The 17,360-nt window shown below is 62.2% G+C and overlaps 1 protein-coding gene across 3 annotated transcripts; it reads left to right on the top strand.

The window, feature by feature from the left end:
* The first annotated feature begins 1,564 nt into the window (after nucleotides 1-1,564).
* On the top strand, nucleotides 1,565-16,982 carry GIT1 (GIT ArfGAP 1). Of its 3 annotated transcripts, XM_081580240.1 has the most exons (21): nucleotides 1,565-1,742; nucleotides 7,628-7,761; nucleotides 8,186-8,298; nucleotides 8,419-8,524; nucleotides 9,020-9,237; nucleotides 9,323-9,417; nucleotides 9,754-9,796; nucleotides 11,665-11,691; nucleotides 11,867-11,915; nucleotides 12,321-12,393; nucleotides 12,985-13,082; nucleotides 13,445-13,556; nucleotides 13,658-13,791; nucleotides 13,886-14,038; nucleotides 14,137-14,367; nucleotides 14,458-14,511; nucleotides 14,699-14,785; nucleotides 14,903-14,976; nucleotides 15,081-15,263; nucleotides 15,385-15,448; nucleotides 15,605-16,982. In XM_081580240.1, exons 1-21 carry the CDS (start codon nucleotides 1,691-1,693, stop codon nucleotides 15,815-15,817), a joined length of 2,313 nt encoding a protein of 770 aa, XP_081436366.1. In that variant the 5' UTR covers nucleotides 1,565-1,690; the 3' UTR covers nucleotides 15,818-16,982. The 3 variants fall into 3 exon arrangements, with proteins under 3 accessions (XP_081436366.1, XP_081436364.1, XP_081436367.1); XM_081580238.1 differs by lacking the exon at nucleotides 11,665-11,691 and having other exon boundaries at nucleotides 7,628-7,781; nucleotides 8,152-8,298; XM_081580241.1 differs by lacking the exon at nucleotides 11,665-11,691.
* The last annotated feature ends 378 nt before the right edge of the window (nucleotides 16,983-17,360 follow it).

Genomic DNA, 17,360 nt, shown 5'->3' on the forward strand with positions numbered 1-17,360 from the left:
CTCCCATCACCAGGGATGGGGCCACCAACCCCACGGACTGACTCCTCGGTGAGGGTGCAGCACGGGGCGGCAAGTGGTGCCCCCCACCACCCCACCCCACCCCGCGAGGTATCTTTGCTCGCAGAAACCGTGCCATATGAGCGGCTGGCTATGGGGGAGGGGATGCCTTCAATAAGATTTTTTTTTTAAGGTACGATTATAAATACACCCTGTGGATCACAATCTCAAACAAACTTGTCAATCTGGGCTGCAGCGAAAGGCGATGGAGGCAGCTTTGCATATATTTCGGGTGGTGTGACTCATGAGCATTACTTGTCTCCCCCAGGGAAGCAGGCTGCCACCCACAAGTCACTGCTGCTCTGGCACCGCCTGGATAAAATGAGCCAAGTCCGACACCCCTGCCCAAGGACTCCCCTCCAGCCCCCTTGGTTTTGAGCAGGACTCCCAGCCATGAGGAACCCTCCCCTAATCTGGGGAACCTGTCTTAATCGTGTCACCACTATCCTGGCCCTTGGGCCTGGGCACCCTCGCCCTCTCCCCACAAACAGAGCGCTGGCCTTTTGCTGCTGCACGGATGGGGGTTGGGTGCACGTGGGGCACACGTGTATGGGGGAGCATGCTCAGTGCAGGGGTGCACCCATGTGAGGCCTGCACCTCCTCTCCCTGTCACCCTCACCCCTCCAATGAGTCTCCCTGTGAAGTCCAGGAAGAAAGGCCACCACAGAAAGGATCCCTATATGTTATATGCCCACGCCCTGGACATACACCTCTGGTGGCTCAGAAGTACCGGTGATGTATACAACACTGTACCAAGTGGATATTTCTGCACACAGAAACAGTGGTCACTCCTCAGGAGGTCTTCAAAAAAAAAAAAAAACTGTCCAGATTCTTTCCTCTCTGGATGAAAGCATGGAGGACGGATAGATGTCTTTTTAGCCCGGAGACTGGGGGATTCACTGCATGACTTCTGGCACCTGGCCGTCCATATTGCTGGCGGTGGGCTAGTCAGCAAGAATGTGACCACACACACACCTGGACACACAAATGTGGATACACGGGGCGGGGGGGGGGGGCTGGAACGCACAATTCAACCCAAACAGACAAGCGGGTACCTCGAACCACGTCACTGTCCCTGGGCCCGAGCTCCTCAGGCCACCCTCCGTCTCGAATGTGAAGGGGACGAGGCTGTGAGGCGAACTCGCAGCGTCTCGGCTGCAGGGGCGCACCGAGGCCCGGGCCGCAGGCGGCGCTGCGCGCTCGGGCCTGGCGGCGGCGGCGGCCCCTTTAAGCGCCCCCGCCCCCTCCCGCCCGCGCTCCCGGCTTCCTTTCTCCCGGAGGCGCGGCGGGCAGGGCCTGGCGGCGGGGCGGGTGTGCGGGCCGCCCCTCCCCCGGTGGGCCGGGCCTGCGCCGCTTCCTGCAGGAGCGGCCCGGAGCCGCGCAGGGGGCGGAGAGAGCGAGCGGCGGCGGGGCGGCGCGGGGCGGCGCGGGGCGGAGGGCGCCCGAGGGCGAGCGGGCGGGCGGGCACGGCGGGTTCCGGGCCAGCCCCGGGGGCGGACGGTTGGCCGGGCGCGCGGAGCCTAGCCGGGGCCTTGCCGGAGCCGGGCCGGGCAGCAGGGGCCGCCGCCGCCCGGGCCCGCCGCCCGTGCCCCCCACGCTGGCCCAGAGGGCTGCGGCCGCGTCGCCGCTGAGGATGTCCCGGAAGGGGCCGCGAGCGGAGGTGTGTGCGGACTGCAGCGCCCCGGGTAAGCGGGGCCGGGCCGGGGGCGGGACTGAGCACCGAGGCGCCGCCGGGCGGGCGCCGGGGCCTGGCGGGCGCGCTGTGCGGGGCCGGAGGGCGGGGCGGGGCTGGGGGCTGCGGCCTCCGGCCTCCGGCCTCCGGTCGTGGCCCCCGCCCAGGCCGCTGCGGAGCCGCGTCCTTGGCGGGAGGGCCGCTCGGGGGACCGCTGTTTGCTCACGTCCGTGGACCAGCGAGGAAGGACATTCCCGGCGCCGCCTCCCGCCCCTCAGCTGGCGCCCCCCACCCTCCCTCGCTCCCCCCGTCTTCCATCTCTGGATCCAAACGGAAGCGCCAGCCTGGGGTGGCCTGGAGGACTGTGGCGGAGGCCGGCCGGGCTTCGGAGGTGGGGGCGAGTGTGGTTTTATGTCATCTCAGGGCCACCCCCGCGTCTTGCACCTGCTGCTCGCATGGTCTGCGCGCCCGCTGGCGTGGCGGAGGGCAAGGGGCAGAGAGTCGGGCAGATGGGCCGGGGTTGGGGGGGTGGGGGTGTCTGGATTCTGTTTTCTCGGGAGCAGACGGAGGGGTGGCTGCTCCTAGGACTCCCTGCCCCTGGCTCCCAAGGCTCCTCGCAGGGCCTGGTGTTCAGGGCCACCACAAGCTTGGGCATCGTCCCCTGAGGCGTCCCCAGGCCTGGTAACTGGGGACAACGAGCCGAGCCTCAGCTTATCCTGTGCTCCAGTAAGGCCTGCTTGGAAGGTGGGCTTGGCCTTACCCCAGCCTGGGCACAGACCTCTCTCTGTCTCCTAGCCCAGTTTGACCAGAAATGGGTAGGGAGCATGTGGAGGGGTGCCTAGATTTCCCAGGACCCACCTGGCTTGGTGGCCTGCCTCCCGGCTGTATTTTCCGTGCTGTTTCCCTTCTTCCCACGGAGTCAGGTCCAGGCCGATGTGAAACCCCCCTGACCTGCCAAGGAAGTGAGGAGAAATGACCTGGAAGGGTGCTCCCTTCTGATGTGGGGGGACACTGCCAGTGATCGGGCTCCGCAGCTGGCTTGGGGAAACGAAGCCCTGGCCCTTAACCATCCTCTCTTTAGAAAAGGAGCTATCTCCCTGGGAGACCTCCAGGTAGGCTCAGGGGGTCCATGAACTCCAGGAGGACTCTGGGCACAATTAAGTGGAGAGTGTGGGGTGCCGTTTTGTGGCCCATAACTTCCTGCCACCCTTTGGACAGGCCCAGGGCTTCCCTGGTGGCTCAGTGGTAAAGAATCCACCTGCTAATGCAAGAGACCTAGGTTCAATCCCAGGGTCGGGAAGATGCCCTGGAGAAGGAAATGGCAACCCACTCCAGTATTCTTGCCAGGAAATCCCATGGAGAGAGGAGTCTGGCGGGCTACAGTCCATGGGGTTGCAGAAGAGTCGAACATGACAGAGAGTAAATAACAACAGGACCCCAACATGTTGTTGAGACCCACAGATGCTCTGGTGGTTTCAATGGCGCCAAGCTTGAGTGTTTGGGAACTGAGGGAGCATGGCAGGAGCATGGTGGTCTGGGTGGTTGTGACCCTGAGGCCTCCTCTCAGGGCATGTCTTCGTCTAGAGGGCCCTGAGGAAGCTGTGTCCAGGGGGAGGTGTCCTTACCTCTGGTTAGTTAGAAACTACTATTTCCTTCCCCTCAACAGCAGGCAGGTCTGGAGAAGGAAGGGCTAAGAGGAGAGCTTGCCTTCTGTGTGTTGGTCGGAGGCTCCTCTGCCCCTCTGCCAGGCTGCCCCTCTGCCCGGCAGAAGGAGCGTTGGGGCGGGGGGGGGGGGAGGGAAGGTGTGGCTGGGAGGGGGTTGCTTGACAGACATGTTATCATGGAAACCTGGGTTTTTGTGTTGCCTTTGTTTCCAGCTTACTCTGTGACTCACGGCAAGACTTTTCTCAAGCTGAGTCTCAGTTTCCTCAGCTCTGAGGCCAAGCAGTTGGAGTGGAAATGGTTTTTGAGGACCATCCCATCTCCAAGTCTGCAGTTCTGATTCTGGGCAGGCTGACGCAGGGCAGCATTAGCAAGGCAGTTGTCCTTTCTCCATTGCCTTTGACTACTTGACTGGAAGCCTCTGGACACGCAGTGGGCATGGGCAGGAGTGGTGTGTCTCTCATATGTCGGGGTGCCTGGCTCCTATCCCCAGCCCTCATCCCACAGAGTCCTGTGTGCTCCTGGGAACTTCTCCCCCCCCCCCCGCCCGATCCAGAATGCAAGGCAGGAGGAGGCAGGTGGTGAGGTGAGGATGTGAGGCGTGCAGGGTGCTGATAAAGTCTTGCTCACCCCAGCACCCAGCATGGTTTCTAGCACAGAGCAGGCATTCCCCAAAAGGTTGGGAGGCTTCTCAGGCCCCTGACTTCTCCTTGGGCATTTTTCAGTCTGGGACCTGGAACAGCCCAGGTAAGAGGCTGGAGGGAAACTAGCAGTTTGGAGCCCAGGCCCAGAGCCCGCTCCTTGGTGCGTGCTTCCTACCTGAAGTTGTAGGCTTCTCAAGGTATTCAGAGCCCTGCAGACCCAGCCCTGGGAGTGGGGTCGTGGTCTCTTTGTGGTTGGTTAATTTGCAGGGTCTTGAGGTAAAAGGTAAGATGAGCCTGACCCCAAAGAGCCCCATCCTCCTCCTCCCAGGCCTGGGCGCATGAGACAAGTCTGAGTGTATTGTGAGTGTGGCACGGCTGCCTGCCCTGGCAGCTGATGCCGCTTAGCCAGGCACCCTCTGTGACCCTGCCTGCCTTGGGAACCCTGGGGGGTATGTGTCTCCCCTGTCCCACCCATCCACTCCGCCTGCCGCACAGTCCTGGCTCATTTCTAAGGGCCTGCCTCTCGTGCCCTGGGCCTCCGGGCAGCCCCAGGCACAGGCTTGAAGCCCTCACAATGCCCATCTTAACAGGCACCTTGAGTGAGCAAGGCTGGCCACCAGCTAAAGGCGTCTGGGAACCTGCAAGCTTGTCTGCAAGCTTTGTCTCTTCATGATGTAGATTGTGGGCCGGGGTGAATGCTGAGCTTTTTTCTTTTACTGAGGTGTAGCTTATGTACCCCTGGAGAAGGAAAATGGCAACCCATTCCAGTATTCTTGCCTGGAACATCCCATGGACAGAGGAGCCTGGGGGGCTACAGTCCATGGGGTCGCAGAGAGTCAGACACGAGTGAGCACACACTCACAACTTCTGTACAACAGAGTGCCTGTACCTTACTCTGTAGCCTGATGAATTTTTACCTGTGTACATACATACCTGTGTGGCCACAACTCGGATCCAGAAGTAGAGCCCGCCCAACACTCTACAGGACTTTCTTGTGTCAACCCCCGCCCCCCCCCCCGCCCTCACAGGGAACCGCCGTTGTGATCTCTGTCCCCGTGGAGTAGCTTACTCTTGCCCGCTTTCAAGATGATGGGCTTCTCCCTCTTGTCCAGGTCCCTAGATAGGAAAGGCTGGCTACTGGCCCCAGAGACCACTGATGGCTTTGGGCGGTAACGTGAATTCACCTTAGACAGGCCTCCGTGGGCTTGGTGCTGGTTCACATGATTCCAGGACTCCTGTCACTTGGCCGCACACACGGGACCCCTGCGCCCCAGCCCCCGCCGCCAACTGAGGCCCACGCCTGGAGGGACAGTTGGCAGATGTTGAGGAGGCGACCACACCCCCTAACCCTCACATTCCCTGTCCCTTCTGCCCCGAGTTTGGTCCCGGAAGCCTTTTAGGGGGCACGGGTCCCTTAATCTCAAATTGCAGTAGCCATTTGACTTTCAGAACCCCTTCCTGGCTTTTCAGCTTCCGAACTGCCCTAGGTGGAGCATGGGGGTGCCTGCTGGGGGAGGCCCAGGCCCCTTGGGCAGAGGAAGTAGGGAGCAGAGTGATCCATTTATGTCACCCAGAACTGAGCTGGCACCGTTGTGCCACAGACCAGGACAGTGGTCCCTTGCCCACCTGGTTCAGGTCACTGTAGGAGAGAAGGGGGACCCCTCCGCCAGGCTGGGAGAGAACTGGACCCCTTTGCCCACATCCTGGTCACTGCCACCTTCAGGGGTCATTGTGTCTGCTGTGGTGCTGGATGGCTGGCCAGCTCTCCCCGGCCTGGCTTCTCCGGGAGGGCCACGGGCTTGGGGTGGAGGCCTTAGAGCGGCCCATTTATGATCCTGGCCTGGGCGGCTCCCTGCTGACAGGAAACCCCACCATTTCAACAAGAGGAATTTGGGCTGCGTCATTTCCAGCTTCCTGCCTGGGCTGGCCAGAGGTGGCTGGCAGGCAGACCCCTGACCCAGTGGCATTTGGAGCGGGGGAGGGAGCTTTCCTTGCCCGAGGGCCGCACCAGTTGGGTCAAGCCAACGCTCCTGTTTGCTCTAGGGCTCCCCCTCTTGGCAGAGATGGTGGCCCCCAGAGTCAGCCTCCGATGAAAGTGGGTGGGGGCACCTCCTGCACCCCTCTGTCCTGTTTTGGGGGCAGATCCCTAAAACCCTGACCCAGAGAGCAGGGCCACTCCTTTCTCTTCCTGTTTATGTGCCATGGAGGAGAAACCATCGCAGCTCAGGCTGCCCTGACTCAGTTTCCTCACAGTCCTCTGGGGAACGCTGATGGACATCCTCGTGAGGAAGGGCCTGAGAATTGGAGAGGCTCTCATTACCCCTAGCCTGTCCCCTCCTCCAGTGGGGACCACTGTGGACAATTTGAGCACTGAGGGCAAGGCAGAGAGCCAGCGCCCCCTCCCCACCCCCCAGGATGGGGCTTCCTGAGACGGGCGGGGGGCCTGGGCAGAGCAGAGAGTCCTGGCAGAGCAGCTCCCCGCCCCCACTCTCTGGCCACACACAATGGCTGCTTTCTCCCCCGTGACCTTTCCGCAGCCTGAGCTGTATGCAGCTGTCTCCTCCCCCTCTCCCAAGGGGCCTGGGGTAGGAGGCTTCTCCGCTGCCCTTGAGAAGGACCCCAGGAACTCCCACCCTTCTCTGGTCCCTCTGCTTGTTTGCAAAGATCACTTCTTCTCAAGGAGTAGAGAGTGACTCCCAGGGCTCTTGCCCACTTGGGTTTGCCCGCTTCGGGGCTGCAACAGCAGCTGGTGTGGACATCTAAATGCCTGGGTTCACATCCCAGCAATCCCCCTCATGAGCTGGGTGGCCTTGAGTAAGCACCCTAACATCTCTGAGACAAGGGTTACTTGTCGGTGAAGCAAGGGTAGCATTTCCCGCCTCACCTGACAGTTGTTAGAGGCGCCATGCTGATGGCACACCCAACTGGTACCCAGTGGGTGCTCAGGCAGTGTTAGTTCCTTTGCCCTCTCCATCCCCCTGAAGCCAGGCTCCAGCTCACCCATCAGTGACAGTCACCAGAGGCTCAGTCATGAAAAGGCCTCTTACCTGCCCAGGTGAGGGCAAAGGCGGGCGCCCCTGGAGGGTGTGATGAGTCAGGCAGGTGGGCCAGTGATTCCAAAAGAGGCCTGGGTGCAGAGAGTCGTGGCATTGGTCCGGACACAGGAGTGCCTTGGTTGGGGGGGAGGGGCGGCGGATGGCATGCAGTCCTTGGGGACTCCTGCCTCTCAGGGGCAGGGCTAGGGCAGCAGTCTTGTTCCCTGGAGAAGGACTGTGGTCCTGGCAGCAGTGGTTGCAGCACGGGAAGCTGTGCCCACCGAGGACGCCCTGGGGAGCCACACCTCCCCAGGGGGCAGAGACATGTAGGAAAGGGCTTGGCTCCATCAGTGGCCGCTGGAGCAAGCCTTCGGGGAGTCCCTCCTTCCCTCCGCCAGAGCTCAGTGCCCTCTTCAGTGGCCCAGCTCCCCAAGCCTTAGGGGACTGAGTGTGCAAATTGTGCATGGAGATCTAAGCACGGTGCGGGTCCAGGGCCATGCTCGGGAGTCTCACCCGTGTCTGGCTGTGGCTGACCCTTGTCCCCACCCGCCCCGCAGACCCCGGCTGGGCCTCCATCAGCAGAGGCGTGCTGGTGTGTGACGAGTGCTGCAGTGTGCACCGGAGTCTGGGACGCCACATCTCCATCGTCAAGCACCTCCGCCACAGCGCCTGGCCCCCCACCCTGCTGCAGGTACAGCTGCACCACCCGGGGTGCATCCTGTCTTTCCCACAGGGCATGCTGAACACAGGCACACTTCCCCCGCGCCCACACACACCGCTGTCCACGTTCCCCCAGCCACGGCAGAGCCTAGTCCTGCCCCTTGCCTCCCAGACACAAAAGGCCACCAGAACTGGAGCCACACAGACCTGGGCGTTCACCCCAACTCTGCCACTTCTGAGCGTGCAGTATGGAGCTTAACCGCTGAGAGCCTCAGCGTGCCCACCATGACCCCCAAAGTGCTCAACCGGACCCACATGCTTGGATGGCCAGACTTGGTGGGGGTGTGAAGGTGCCAGGCACACAGTAGGCCGGTTGGTGCCGCGTCCAGTCCGGGGCTCAGAGGCATCCGCTGGTGCACAGTGGGCACGCTCACTCTGGCGCCTCCTGCCCACAGATGGTGCACACGCTTGCCAGCAATGGGGCCAACTCCATCTGGGAGCACTCCCTGCTGGACCCCGCGCAGGTGCAGAGCGGCCGGCGTAAAGCCAACCCCCAAGACAAAGTCCAGTGAGTCAGGCGTGAGGGGCGGGGGCTGTGGCCGTGCGGTCGGGACACAAGCCTGGGAGGCGGCCGGGTGACTGACCTCTCCCACTCTGCTCCCCATTTTCTCCTACGTGCCACGTGCAGCCCCATCAAGTCCGAGTTCATCAGGGCCAAGTACCAGATGCTGGCTTTTGTGCACAAGCTGCCCTGCCGGGACGACGACGGAGTCACCGCCAAAGACCTCAGCAAGGTTTGTGGAGCCCCTCCTCACCCATGATGCCATCCCCACTGAGCCCTGGGTCCCCAAGGCAGCCAGGTCAGGCGAGAACGGTGGGCACAGTGGAAGGACAGGATTGCATGTTCAGGCCATGTGCGATCAAGGCCCCTCTGCTCCCAAGGGGACATGCAAGGCTAAAATCGTCCAGCCGCCACCCGAGAGCCAGAAAACGTTGGGCAGAGCCTCCATTTTCTCACCTGTAAAATGGGAAAGAAAGAGCATCTACCTTGTAGACAATGTCTGTTCTAAGCCGAGCACACTGCATGCACGCAGTCGGTCAGTGGTGATTGACTGCAGCTGTGATTACTGGGCATGAACTGCTGGTGGGAAGCCCTTGATTCTCCCTGACAACCTAACTGCAGCTGGGCCCTGGGAGCTAGCCAGAGTCCCAGGGGGCCTAGACTAGGTGCTGTGGCGGGGAGGGGGAGGGCACGCACACCCATTTATTGCACACTCTGCTCCTCACAGCAACTGCACTCAAGCGTGCGAACGGGCAACCTGGAGACATGTCTGCGCCTGCTGTCCCTGGGCGCCCAGGCAAACTTCTTCCACCCAGAGAAGGGCACCACACCTCTGCATGTGGCTGCCAAGGCAGGTCAGACACTGCAGGCCGAGCTGCTCGTGGTGTATGGGGCTGACCCTGGCTCCCCAGATGTTAACGGCCGTACACCCATTGATTATGCCAGGTAAGAGCTGGCCAAAGGGTGAGGCTTGGCCGGGTGTGGGCAATGGACTGCGGCTGAAGGGCTGAGCCGTGTGACCTCCCCACAGGCAGGCGGGGCACCATGAGCTGGCAGAACGGCTAGTCGAGTGCCAGTACGAGCTCACTGACCGGTTGGCCTTCTATCTCTGTGGACGCAAGCCGGGTGAGCAGAGTGTGGGGCGGGCCTGGCCGGGCCAGGCAGGTGGGACCCAGACACACCCCAGCAGCAGGTGCCATGGTGACAGAGCCGGCTGGGGAACAGTGTTGCTAGGCAACTGGCTCCTGTGAAATTGCTGCAGGCTCTGGGCTGCAGCACTTTGGGGTAGGGAGTGGGGGTGGGCATAACTGCCAGCCAGTTCTCAGGGCTCTTGGGGGTAGCCTGCCCTCCTCCCTTCCCCTGTCCCTTCCGGGTGCCAAGTCCTGCTTATGGTAGTGGGGTGGGCTCCTAGCTGCTGAGGCCACCCAGCGCCAGTGACTTGGCATTTTTATTTTTATTCAGATCACAAGAATGGGCATTACATCATCCCACAGATGGCAGACAGGTGAGTGCCCACCTGATGCCCCTTCCCGGAGGCTGCTGTGTGCCATGAGGATGCCCGACCCCCAGAACCCCCATCCCCCAACTCGTCAAGCTTTAGGGACCTGGGACCCCTGCCCCCACCCCCCTTCAGGGGTTGGAAGCACAAGCCTATCACAGTCTGGTCTCCACTCCCTAATGCTGGGCCCCAGGGCAGCTAAGAAATGTCCACTCAGCCTGTGGCCAGCACAGCCTGACACCCATGGCTGTCAAGCACATAGGGCTTGAGTGCAAGAAACAGCCCCCCACCCCCACCCCCAGACCAGGAACTCTGGGTTCCGTTCCCAGGGGCACTTACCCCAACTGTCAAATCTTTAGACAAATTTTTGCTCTTCAGTGAAAATGTGGTGGACCCCGGGAGTTTGACTAACTTTGGGGTTCTGCCAGGCTTCTCTGGTGTGCTCAAATCGGGCAGGGGCTGGGGGCATAAGGCCAGGAGAGGTGTTTTCTGCCCCTTGTGTGAGAGGCCCCAGGAGCCCAGGCTGTGGGGGACGCACACAGGATGGACGCTGGCGCCACCTGGTGGCTGCCTGTGGTGGCAGAGCTGTGCCTGCTGGCCTGGATCTGGAGAGGCTCCCTCCCGCCCCCGAAGCCCCATGTGGGCAGACAGCGATGGTCAGGCCTGGACCCCTCAGGTCCCTGGAGCCCCAGATCTTCTCTGTTCCGAGACCCCCAAGACTACCCCCATTTCTCTGGTCTGATTCTGCCTGTGTGTATGCCTGCTTGTGTGTGTTTGTGTGTTATAAACACACATAGGTGGGTTGTCGATGAAATGCTAACTGAGCACCTTTGCAGTGCCAGCTGTTGTTGGCACTGGAACACAGAGGTAACTCAGGCATGATCCCTGCCCTTAGGGGTATCACCACCCCAACAAGGTGGCCCCCTCGTCAGCTACAGTCCTGTGTGGGGAGTGCGGCCAGAGGGGCAAAGACTCTGGGCCACACACGTCAGAAATGCTGTGCAAGGAGCTGCAGGCAGACCATATGGCTGGAGCATGGGAGAGGCAGGGAATCCCTGGAGCAGGACTGGACGAGAGATGTGGGGAGAGAGTGGCTGGTGCTGAGCCCGGATGTGAGTTGTGACTGTCTTGGGAGCAGAGAGGCTCAAACATGGATGTGTGGAGTCTGCTCTGCCACTGACTGGCTGTGTGACTGCAGACAGGCTCTCAACGTCTCTGAGCCTTAGTTATCTTTCTGGGCTGTTGAGAAGATTAAATAAGATAGTCACACAAAGCATTAAGGTTTTTTTCATTTTTTATTTCTTTTTTTGCCATGCTGCATGGCTTACAGGATTTTGGTTCCCCGACCAGGGACTGAACCCAGGACCCAGCAGTGAAAGTGACAAATGCTAACCACTAGATCGCCAGGAAATTAATTCCCTAGCATATTTTTAAAGTGAGCTTTTTGTTGAAGTGTCCCTGTTATTATTGAAAAAGTTTCTAAGGCTGGAATGGCACAGCCGGATGTGTCCAAAATGGCCTGGCTTGCGGGTGAATAGAGGATTGCAGGGGCAGGACTGGACACAGGAAGATGGGTGAAAAATGCTGCCAAAGGCCAGGCAGGAGGATGAAATGGCAGCACCTGGGGAAGGGTTGGCCAGGGCCTGAGGTTGCAGGAGGCTGCAGGTCACTCCTAGGACCGGACGTAGGGCAAGTGGGTCATACCAGCCGCCGAGGAGTGGGCTGGGGGGAAGACAAGCTGGGTTTGGTAGACTCAGGTCTGGCGTGTGCACGGAGATGGGTCTGAGTTTGACGTGGGAGGCATGTGTGGCTTGCTTCTGGGTAACTGCCACCTCTATCCTGTTCTTTCCTCTGCTGCCTTCCTCTGGACTTAGATCTCGGCAAAAGTGCATGTCTCAGAGGTATACGTGCCTGCTCGGGGACAGGCCCTGGAGGCGGGGTGGGGCAGAGAGGCACTTGGTGTGCAGCACCTGGGGTGTCATCTCCCTGGGGTCCCTGCATGTTTGGGAGGTCACAGGCAGGGGCCTGGCCGCCTCTCCCCTCCTCCCTGTGCCCATCTCCTTTCTTCGTCCACAGCCTGGACCTGTCCGAGTTGGCCAAAGCTGCCAAGAAAAAGCTGCAGGCGGTGAGTCTGCTCAGACAGGGACCCCCATCCCTGACCCTCCGTTCCTGTGACTGCCCCTCTCCCTGACCTGGAGCACTTTTTCAAGTCTCGGGCCTGCCCCTCTCTCTAGTCTCCCCAGTCTCCTGTCTCCCACCTCCCCACTGTTCGTCTGTGACCCTGACTCTGCCCTCCTGCGTCCCTACGCTCAGGGGCACTAACCGGTCGGCTCTGGTCTCCCTCTTTCTCCTACCTCAGAGCTGGGCAGACAGACCCCTGCCCCTGTTTCCAGTTGAGACCGGGGAGAGCTGGGCAACACAAGGGACACACCAGTCATTGCCCGCATCTTACAAGACCCTAGGGCGCTGGCTTGGTTGGCACTGGGGCTAGCTGAACTGACAGAGCCTGGGTCCCCTTCTCTGCTTCCAGCTCAGCAACCGGCTTTTTGAGGAACTGGCCATGGATGTGTACGACGAGGTGGATCGAAGGGAAAATGATGCTGGTGAGCCAGGAGGGCATGGAAGTCTTGGGCAGAGGGGACAGAGGACCTGCCAGCCAGGGAGGGCTGGGACCTGGGTGGCTCTTTTACCAGGACTAGGACAAGGTACTGGCGTGGTCTGCTCTGCAGGCCTGCCCATGAACCCCGCCAGCTGGGAGCCCGGTGGCCAGCATCCGCCGGTGGGTGGGCAGAGCTACCGAGCTGGAGGCAGCCAGCCTGCTCCTCTCCCCAGCCCCCTGGACCGGGGCTCCTCTCCGCCTGGCGGCTGCCCTCTCTGGCTCTCTCCCCAGCCCCGCTCCGCCCCCTCCATCCCTCCTTCCTGGCCACAGCCAGATTCCAGCCCAGAGGCGGGAGGGAGTCTCCTCTTCTGTTGTCAGTCCCCAGCCAGCCTTGCCCAGCCGTTCCCTGACCCAGCCCTGCGTCCGTCCGTGTCTGTGTTCGGAGACCACTTGTGTTCCGAATACCAGTGTTCGGGGCCCTGCGGGTGTGGGAAGGAGCTCCACGAGCTCGGAAGGCAGTGCTCCGGGCCTCTCGCCCTGGCCGGCCCGCGGGCCCAGCCTCCGTGGCCAGTCCGCCCCTGCCCCTCCCCCACAGTGTGGCTGGCGACCCAGAACCACAGCACCCTGGTGACGGAGCGCAGCGCCGTCCCCTTCCTGCCTGTGAACCCCGAGTACTCAGCCACCCGGAATCAGGTGAGCGGGCTGGACGGGGCCTGGGGCCATCTCTTCCCCTGCTGGGTCAGCGGCACTGCGGGGGCCCTGCCCTTCCCCTTCCCTGCAGGCAGGCCATTGTTTGCTGCTCTTCCCTACTCCTGGCCGAGGCCTCGCCCTGGCCTCTGGCTCCTGATGTGGGAATGGGGAGGAGGTGGTTCTTTTGAGCCCTTGGTGAGCAGCCCCTGGGCGCTGTCCCAGCCTCTGAGAGCCCCCTCGCCAGGCCCTCCACGTCTGTGTCGCCCTGGGCTGGGCTCTTTGGATGGCCTGGCTGCTTTGTCCCCAACGCCTCTCGTCAGCCACACGGGCCTCGTCACACTAGCCCGGCCCTGCCTCCCTCCCAGGGGCGACAGAAGCTGGCTCGCTTTAACGCCCGGGAGTTCGCCACCTTGATCATCGACATCCTCAGCGAGGCCAAGCGGAGACAGCAGGGCAAGAGCCTGGGCAGCCCCACAGGTGGGAAGGGCGTGGGCGCCGCTCCAGGCTGCGCTCCCTCTCGGGTGGCGCAATGGCCGGGCTGCAGGCCTGAGCCCTGAGTGACAGGCCTGTGCCCTCAGACAACCTCGAGCTCTCCGCGCGGGGCCAGAGCGACCTGGACGACCAGCACGACTACGACAGCGTGGCCTCGGACGAGGACACAGACCAGGAGCCCCTGCGCAGTGCCGGTGCCACGCGGAACAACCGAGCTCGGGTCCGAGGGCCGCCCCTGCCCCCACACACCCCGTCCTCATATCCTGGGGCCCCAGCGGCAACAGCAGGGCTGACCGGCCCATCTCCCTCTGCAGAGCATGGACTCCTCGGACCTGTCGGACGGGGCCGTGACGCTGCAGGAGTACCTGGAGCTGAAGAAGGCCCTGGCTGCCTCCGAGGCCAAGGTGCAGCAGCTCATGAAGGTCAACAGCAGCCTGAGCGACGAGCTCCGGAGGCTGCAGAGGGAGGTGAGGATGGGGCTCCCAGGCCCTGCTGGGCGGGGAAGGGGCATGCTCCTGGAGGCGGCAGTGCTGCCCAGGGTTTCTGACGCCCCTCTCACTCTCAGATCCACAAGCTGCAGGCCGAGAACCTGCAGATCCGGCAGCCACCGGGGCCGGTGCCCACACCCCCTCTCCCCAGCGAGCGAGCTGAGCACGTGCCCATGGGGCCTGGCGGGAGCACCCACCGCAGGGACCGCCAGGCCTTTTCCATGTATGAACCAGGCTCCGCCCTGAAGCCCTTTGGGGGCCCGCCCGGGGACGAGCTCGCCACCCGGCTTCAGCCTTTCCACAGCACCGTGAGCCACCTGTGGGCCCCAGGGGGGTGGGGTGGGGACAGGGTTGGGACCAGCGCAGGGCCCCCTGTGACCCCACTGTGCCACCCTCAGGAGCTGGAGGATGACGCCATCTATTCTGTGCACGTCCCTGCCAGCCTTTACCGGGTAAGCAGGGCCTGGGAAGTGGGTCCATTCCCACAAATAGGTTCTGGGCCACAGTGGATGCCAGGCTCTGTGTGGGACGCTGGGCACAGGGTGACTGGACACACACGGTCCCAGCCTCGCTGCAGGGAAGCAGCAAGGCGTGGGGGTGGGGAGGAAGAGACTGACTCCAGCCCTGCCTGGGTTTCAGATCCGGAAGGGGGTGTCGGCCTCAGCTGTGCCCTTCACTCCCTCCTCCCCACTGCTGTCGTGCTCCCAGGAAGGAAGCCGCCACACGGTAATGAGCATCCCCGGGGCCCAAGGGAGGGACAGGCTGAGTGAGAGGTGTGCTGGCGAGGTGATGGGGGTCTGCAAGCACACCCCTGATCTGCCGCCCCGGCCCTGTGCCCTCCAGAGCAAGCTCTCCCGCCACGGCAGCGGCGCAGATAGTGACTATGAGAACACGCAAAGTGGGGACCCACTGCTGGGGTGAGGCACCTTGGGGAAAGGGATATGGTGGCCCCTGCGCGTCCGTTTGAGGGTGTCTGCAAGGGGCCTCACGGCTGGAATGTTGCCTCCCTCTCTAACCCCAGCCTGGAAGGGAAGAGGTTTCTGGATCTGGGCAAGGAAGAGGACTTCCACCCGGAGCTGGAAAGCCTGGATGATGACCTCGACCCCGGGCTTCCCAGCACGGAGGATGTCATCCTGAAGACAGAGCAGGTCACCAAGAACATTCAGGAGCTCCTGCGGGCTGCCCAGGAGTTCAAGCACGACAGGTACGGAGGTGGGCGGAGGCTCACACGGGCCTCTGGGGTGTTGCAGAGGACAAGAGAGGGACCGGTGCTCCGCTGTCCTGGGACCCTTCCCTCACTTTACCCCTTCCCTCCCCCCGCCCAGCTTTGTGCCCTGCTCAGAGAAGATCCATTTGGCTGTGACTGAGATGGCCTCTCTCTTCCCAAAGGTACAAGGGGCCAGAGAGGAGAGCTGGAGGGGGCGGGGGGAGGGGTGCCTCAGGGTGGGGCTGGTGTAGAGAGTCTGATGGAGACAGCCTGGTTGGACCCTTGGGGCCCCGTCGTGGCTCGTGGTTGGTTTGACGTCCAAGGCCCGACTCCTCCAGAGGCCTGCCCTGGAGCCTGTGCGAAGCTCGCTGCGGCTGCTCAATGCCAGCGCCTACCGGCTGCAGAGCGAGTGCCGGAAGACGGTGCCCCCGGAGCCTGGCGCCCCCGTGGACTTCCAGCTGCTGACTCAGCAGGTGATCCAGTGCGCCTATGATATCGCCAAGGCCGCCAAGCAGCTGGTCACCATCACCACCCGCGAGAAGAAGCAGTGACCACTATCCCCGCACCCTCACCCGCACCCTGGGACCTCACTGGCCGTGGGAGCTGGGCCACTCCAGACGCTCATCCCCACCCCCACCGAGCCGCTGGCGCAAGTGCCCTTAGCGCTGCCACTCTCCCCGGCAGCCAGGTGCCCTGGTGCCTGTCCCCCTCGAGCGCCCAAGGATGGGGAGGTGAGGTGGCAGGAGCTTCTGCCCCCACATTCCATACACCCCTCCCTGTACATAGTCCCCCTCCCCCTCTAGCGTGCAGGGGCCTGCAAGGCGGCACTCCCAACCCCATGCCCTCGGGGGCACCCTCAGCCAAGGGTCGGGTGGGGACACTCCAAGTGGGGCAGCTCCCCTGATGCACCCCACCCCCATGAGCCAGTCCAGCCCTCTTGGGGGCTGAGCGGGGGGGGCATCCCCCCTTGTACATAATACCTGTGGATGTCCGTACCCTGTAGCCACCAGCCCCCTGCTGCTCTCTCCAATGCCAAACGGCCCCACCTAGGGCACAGGCCCCAACCTGTGTCCCCGGGGTCCCCAGCAGCAAACACTGGAAAAGTATCTTTTTTTTTCCTCTCCTCTCTTCCACCCCTTAATTTTAACGTTGTGGTAACTAAGTGTGCCTGCGTGTGAGTGTGCGGGGCGGCAGTGCCGTTCCAGAGGCCTGGCCCATCTGGGATTTTGTGAGGGGTGAGGGGACCAGGGTTGGGCGTTGACCACCCCCCCATCCTGGGGCCAGGGGTTGGGGGAGGGAACCAGCTGGGTCCTGCCCTCTGCCTCCCCTTATTGCTCCCCCCCCACTCATACCCTCTGTCTATGAACTTAAAGGAAAACCACTTCGCTCCATCTCTCTTCCCCTCCCTTAGGGAGGGGGAAAGTGCCGGCTGGGGCAGAGAACTGAGCACCCGAGCCTGAGCCTGGGGCTGGCTCCCCGGGGTCCCCGACTAAGCTGACAGCCCCTCCCTGTAACCTCCGAGAGGCCAGTGCCTGCGGTGTCTGGGTCCCTGGAGCCTGGGCTGCAGCCTGGGGAGGCAGATGGCAGCGCCTACCAGCTCCTCTCCCTGCCCCGCCCCTGTCCCAGGGGCCAGGCTCTACCTGTGTGGTGGTGGGTGGGCTGACTGTCAAGACGTGTGTCATGTACATTTGTATCAAAAATAAATAAGTGACCATGTGCTCTTTCTGATGCTTTGGGAACTGTGGGAGGAGGGATCAGGGAGGTGCAGACCTGAAACAGAGAAGGACCAACCTGGCAAAAGTATGAAGCCAGTGAAAACGGTGCAGCCCCCCTACTGAAGGGGAGGAAAGCCCCTTTTCTTCTGTTAGCAGGGTCCTGCAAATAACATCTCAGTAACTACCACCAGCGTCTTGCCACCTGCTTGCCCATGGTGGTGGGAAGGGTCTACCATGCTACTAAAACCCAGAGTCTGAGGCTAGGCTGGCAAGAGGCGGCAAGCCGAGAGTGCCGGACTTGATACTATAACCCTCTCCCTACCTCGAACACAACCTACGTGACCTAGGACAGTGTCCCCGGTGGGAGTGTCTGTCTGTC

Source organism: Giraffa tippelskirchi, chromosome 3, assembly GCF_054371585.1.
Source record: "Giraffa tippelskirchi isolate mGirTip1 chromosome 3, T2T-mGirTip1v1.2.pri, whole genome shotgun sequence".
In the NCBI taxonomy this organism is placed as follows: Eukaryota; Metazoa; Chordata; class Mammalia; order Artiodactyla; family Giraffidae; genus Giraffa; species Giraffa tippelskirchi.

Excerpts from the sequence above, each read along its gene's own strand:
- GIT1 (XM_081580238.1), top strand. The coding sequence starts at position 1,691 with ATGTCCCGGAAGGGGCCGCGAGCGGAGGTGTGTGCGGACTGCAGCGCC. Across the intron at positions 11,916-12,320 it reads CCAAGAAAAAGCTGCAGGCG|CTCAGCAACCGGCTTTTTGA; the intron begins GTGAGTCTGCTC and ends CTCTGCTTCCAG. Across the intron at positions 14,512-14,698 it reads TCCCTGCCAGCCTTTACCGG|ATCCGGAAGGGGGTGTCGGC; the intron begins GTAAGCAGGGCC and ends CCTGGGTTTCAG.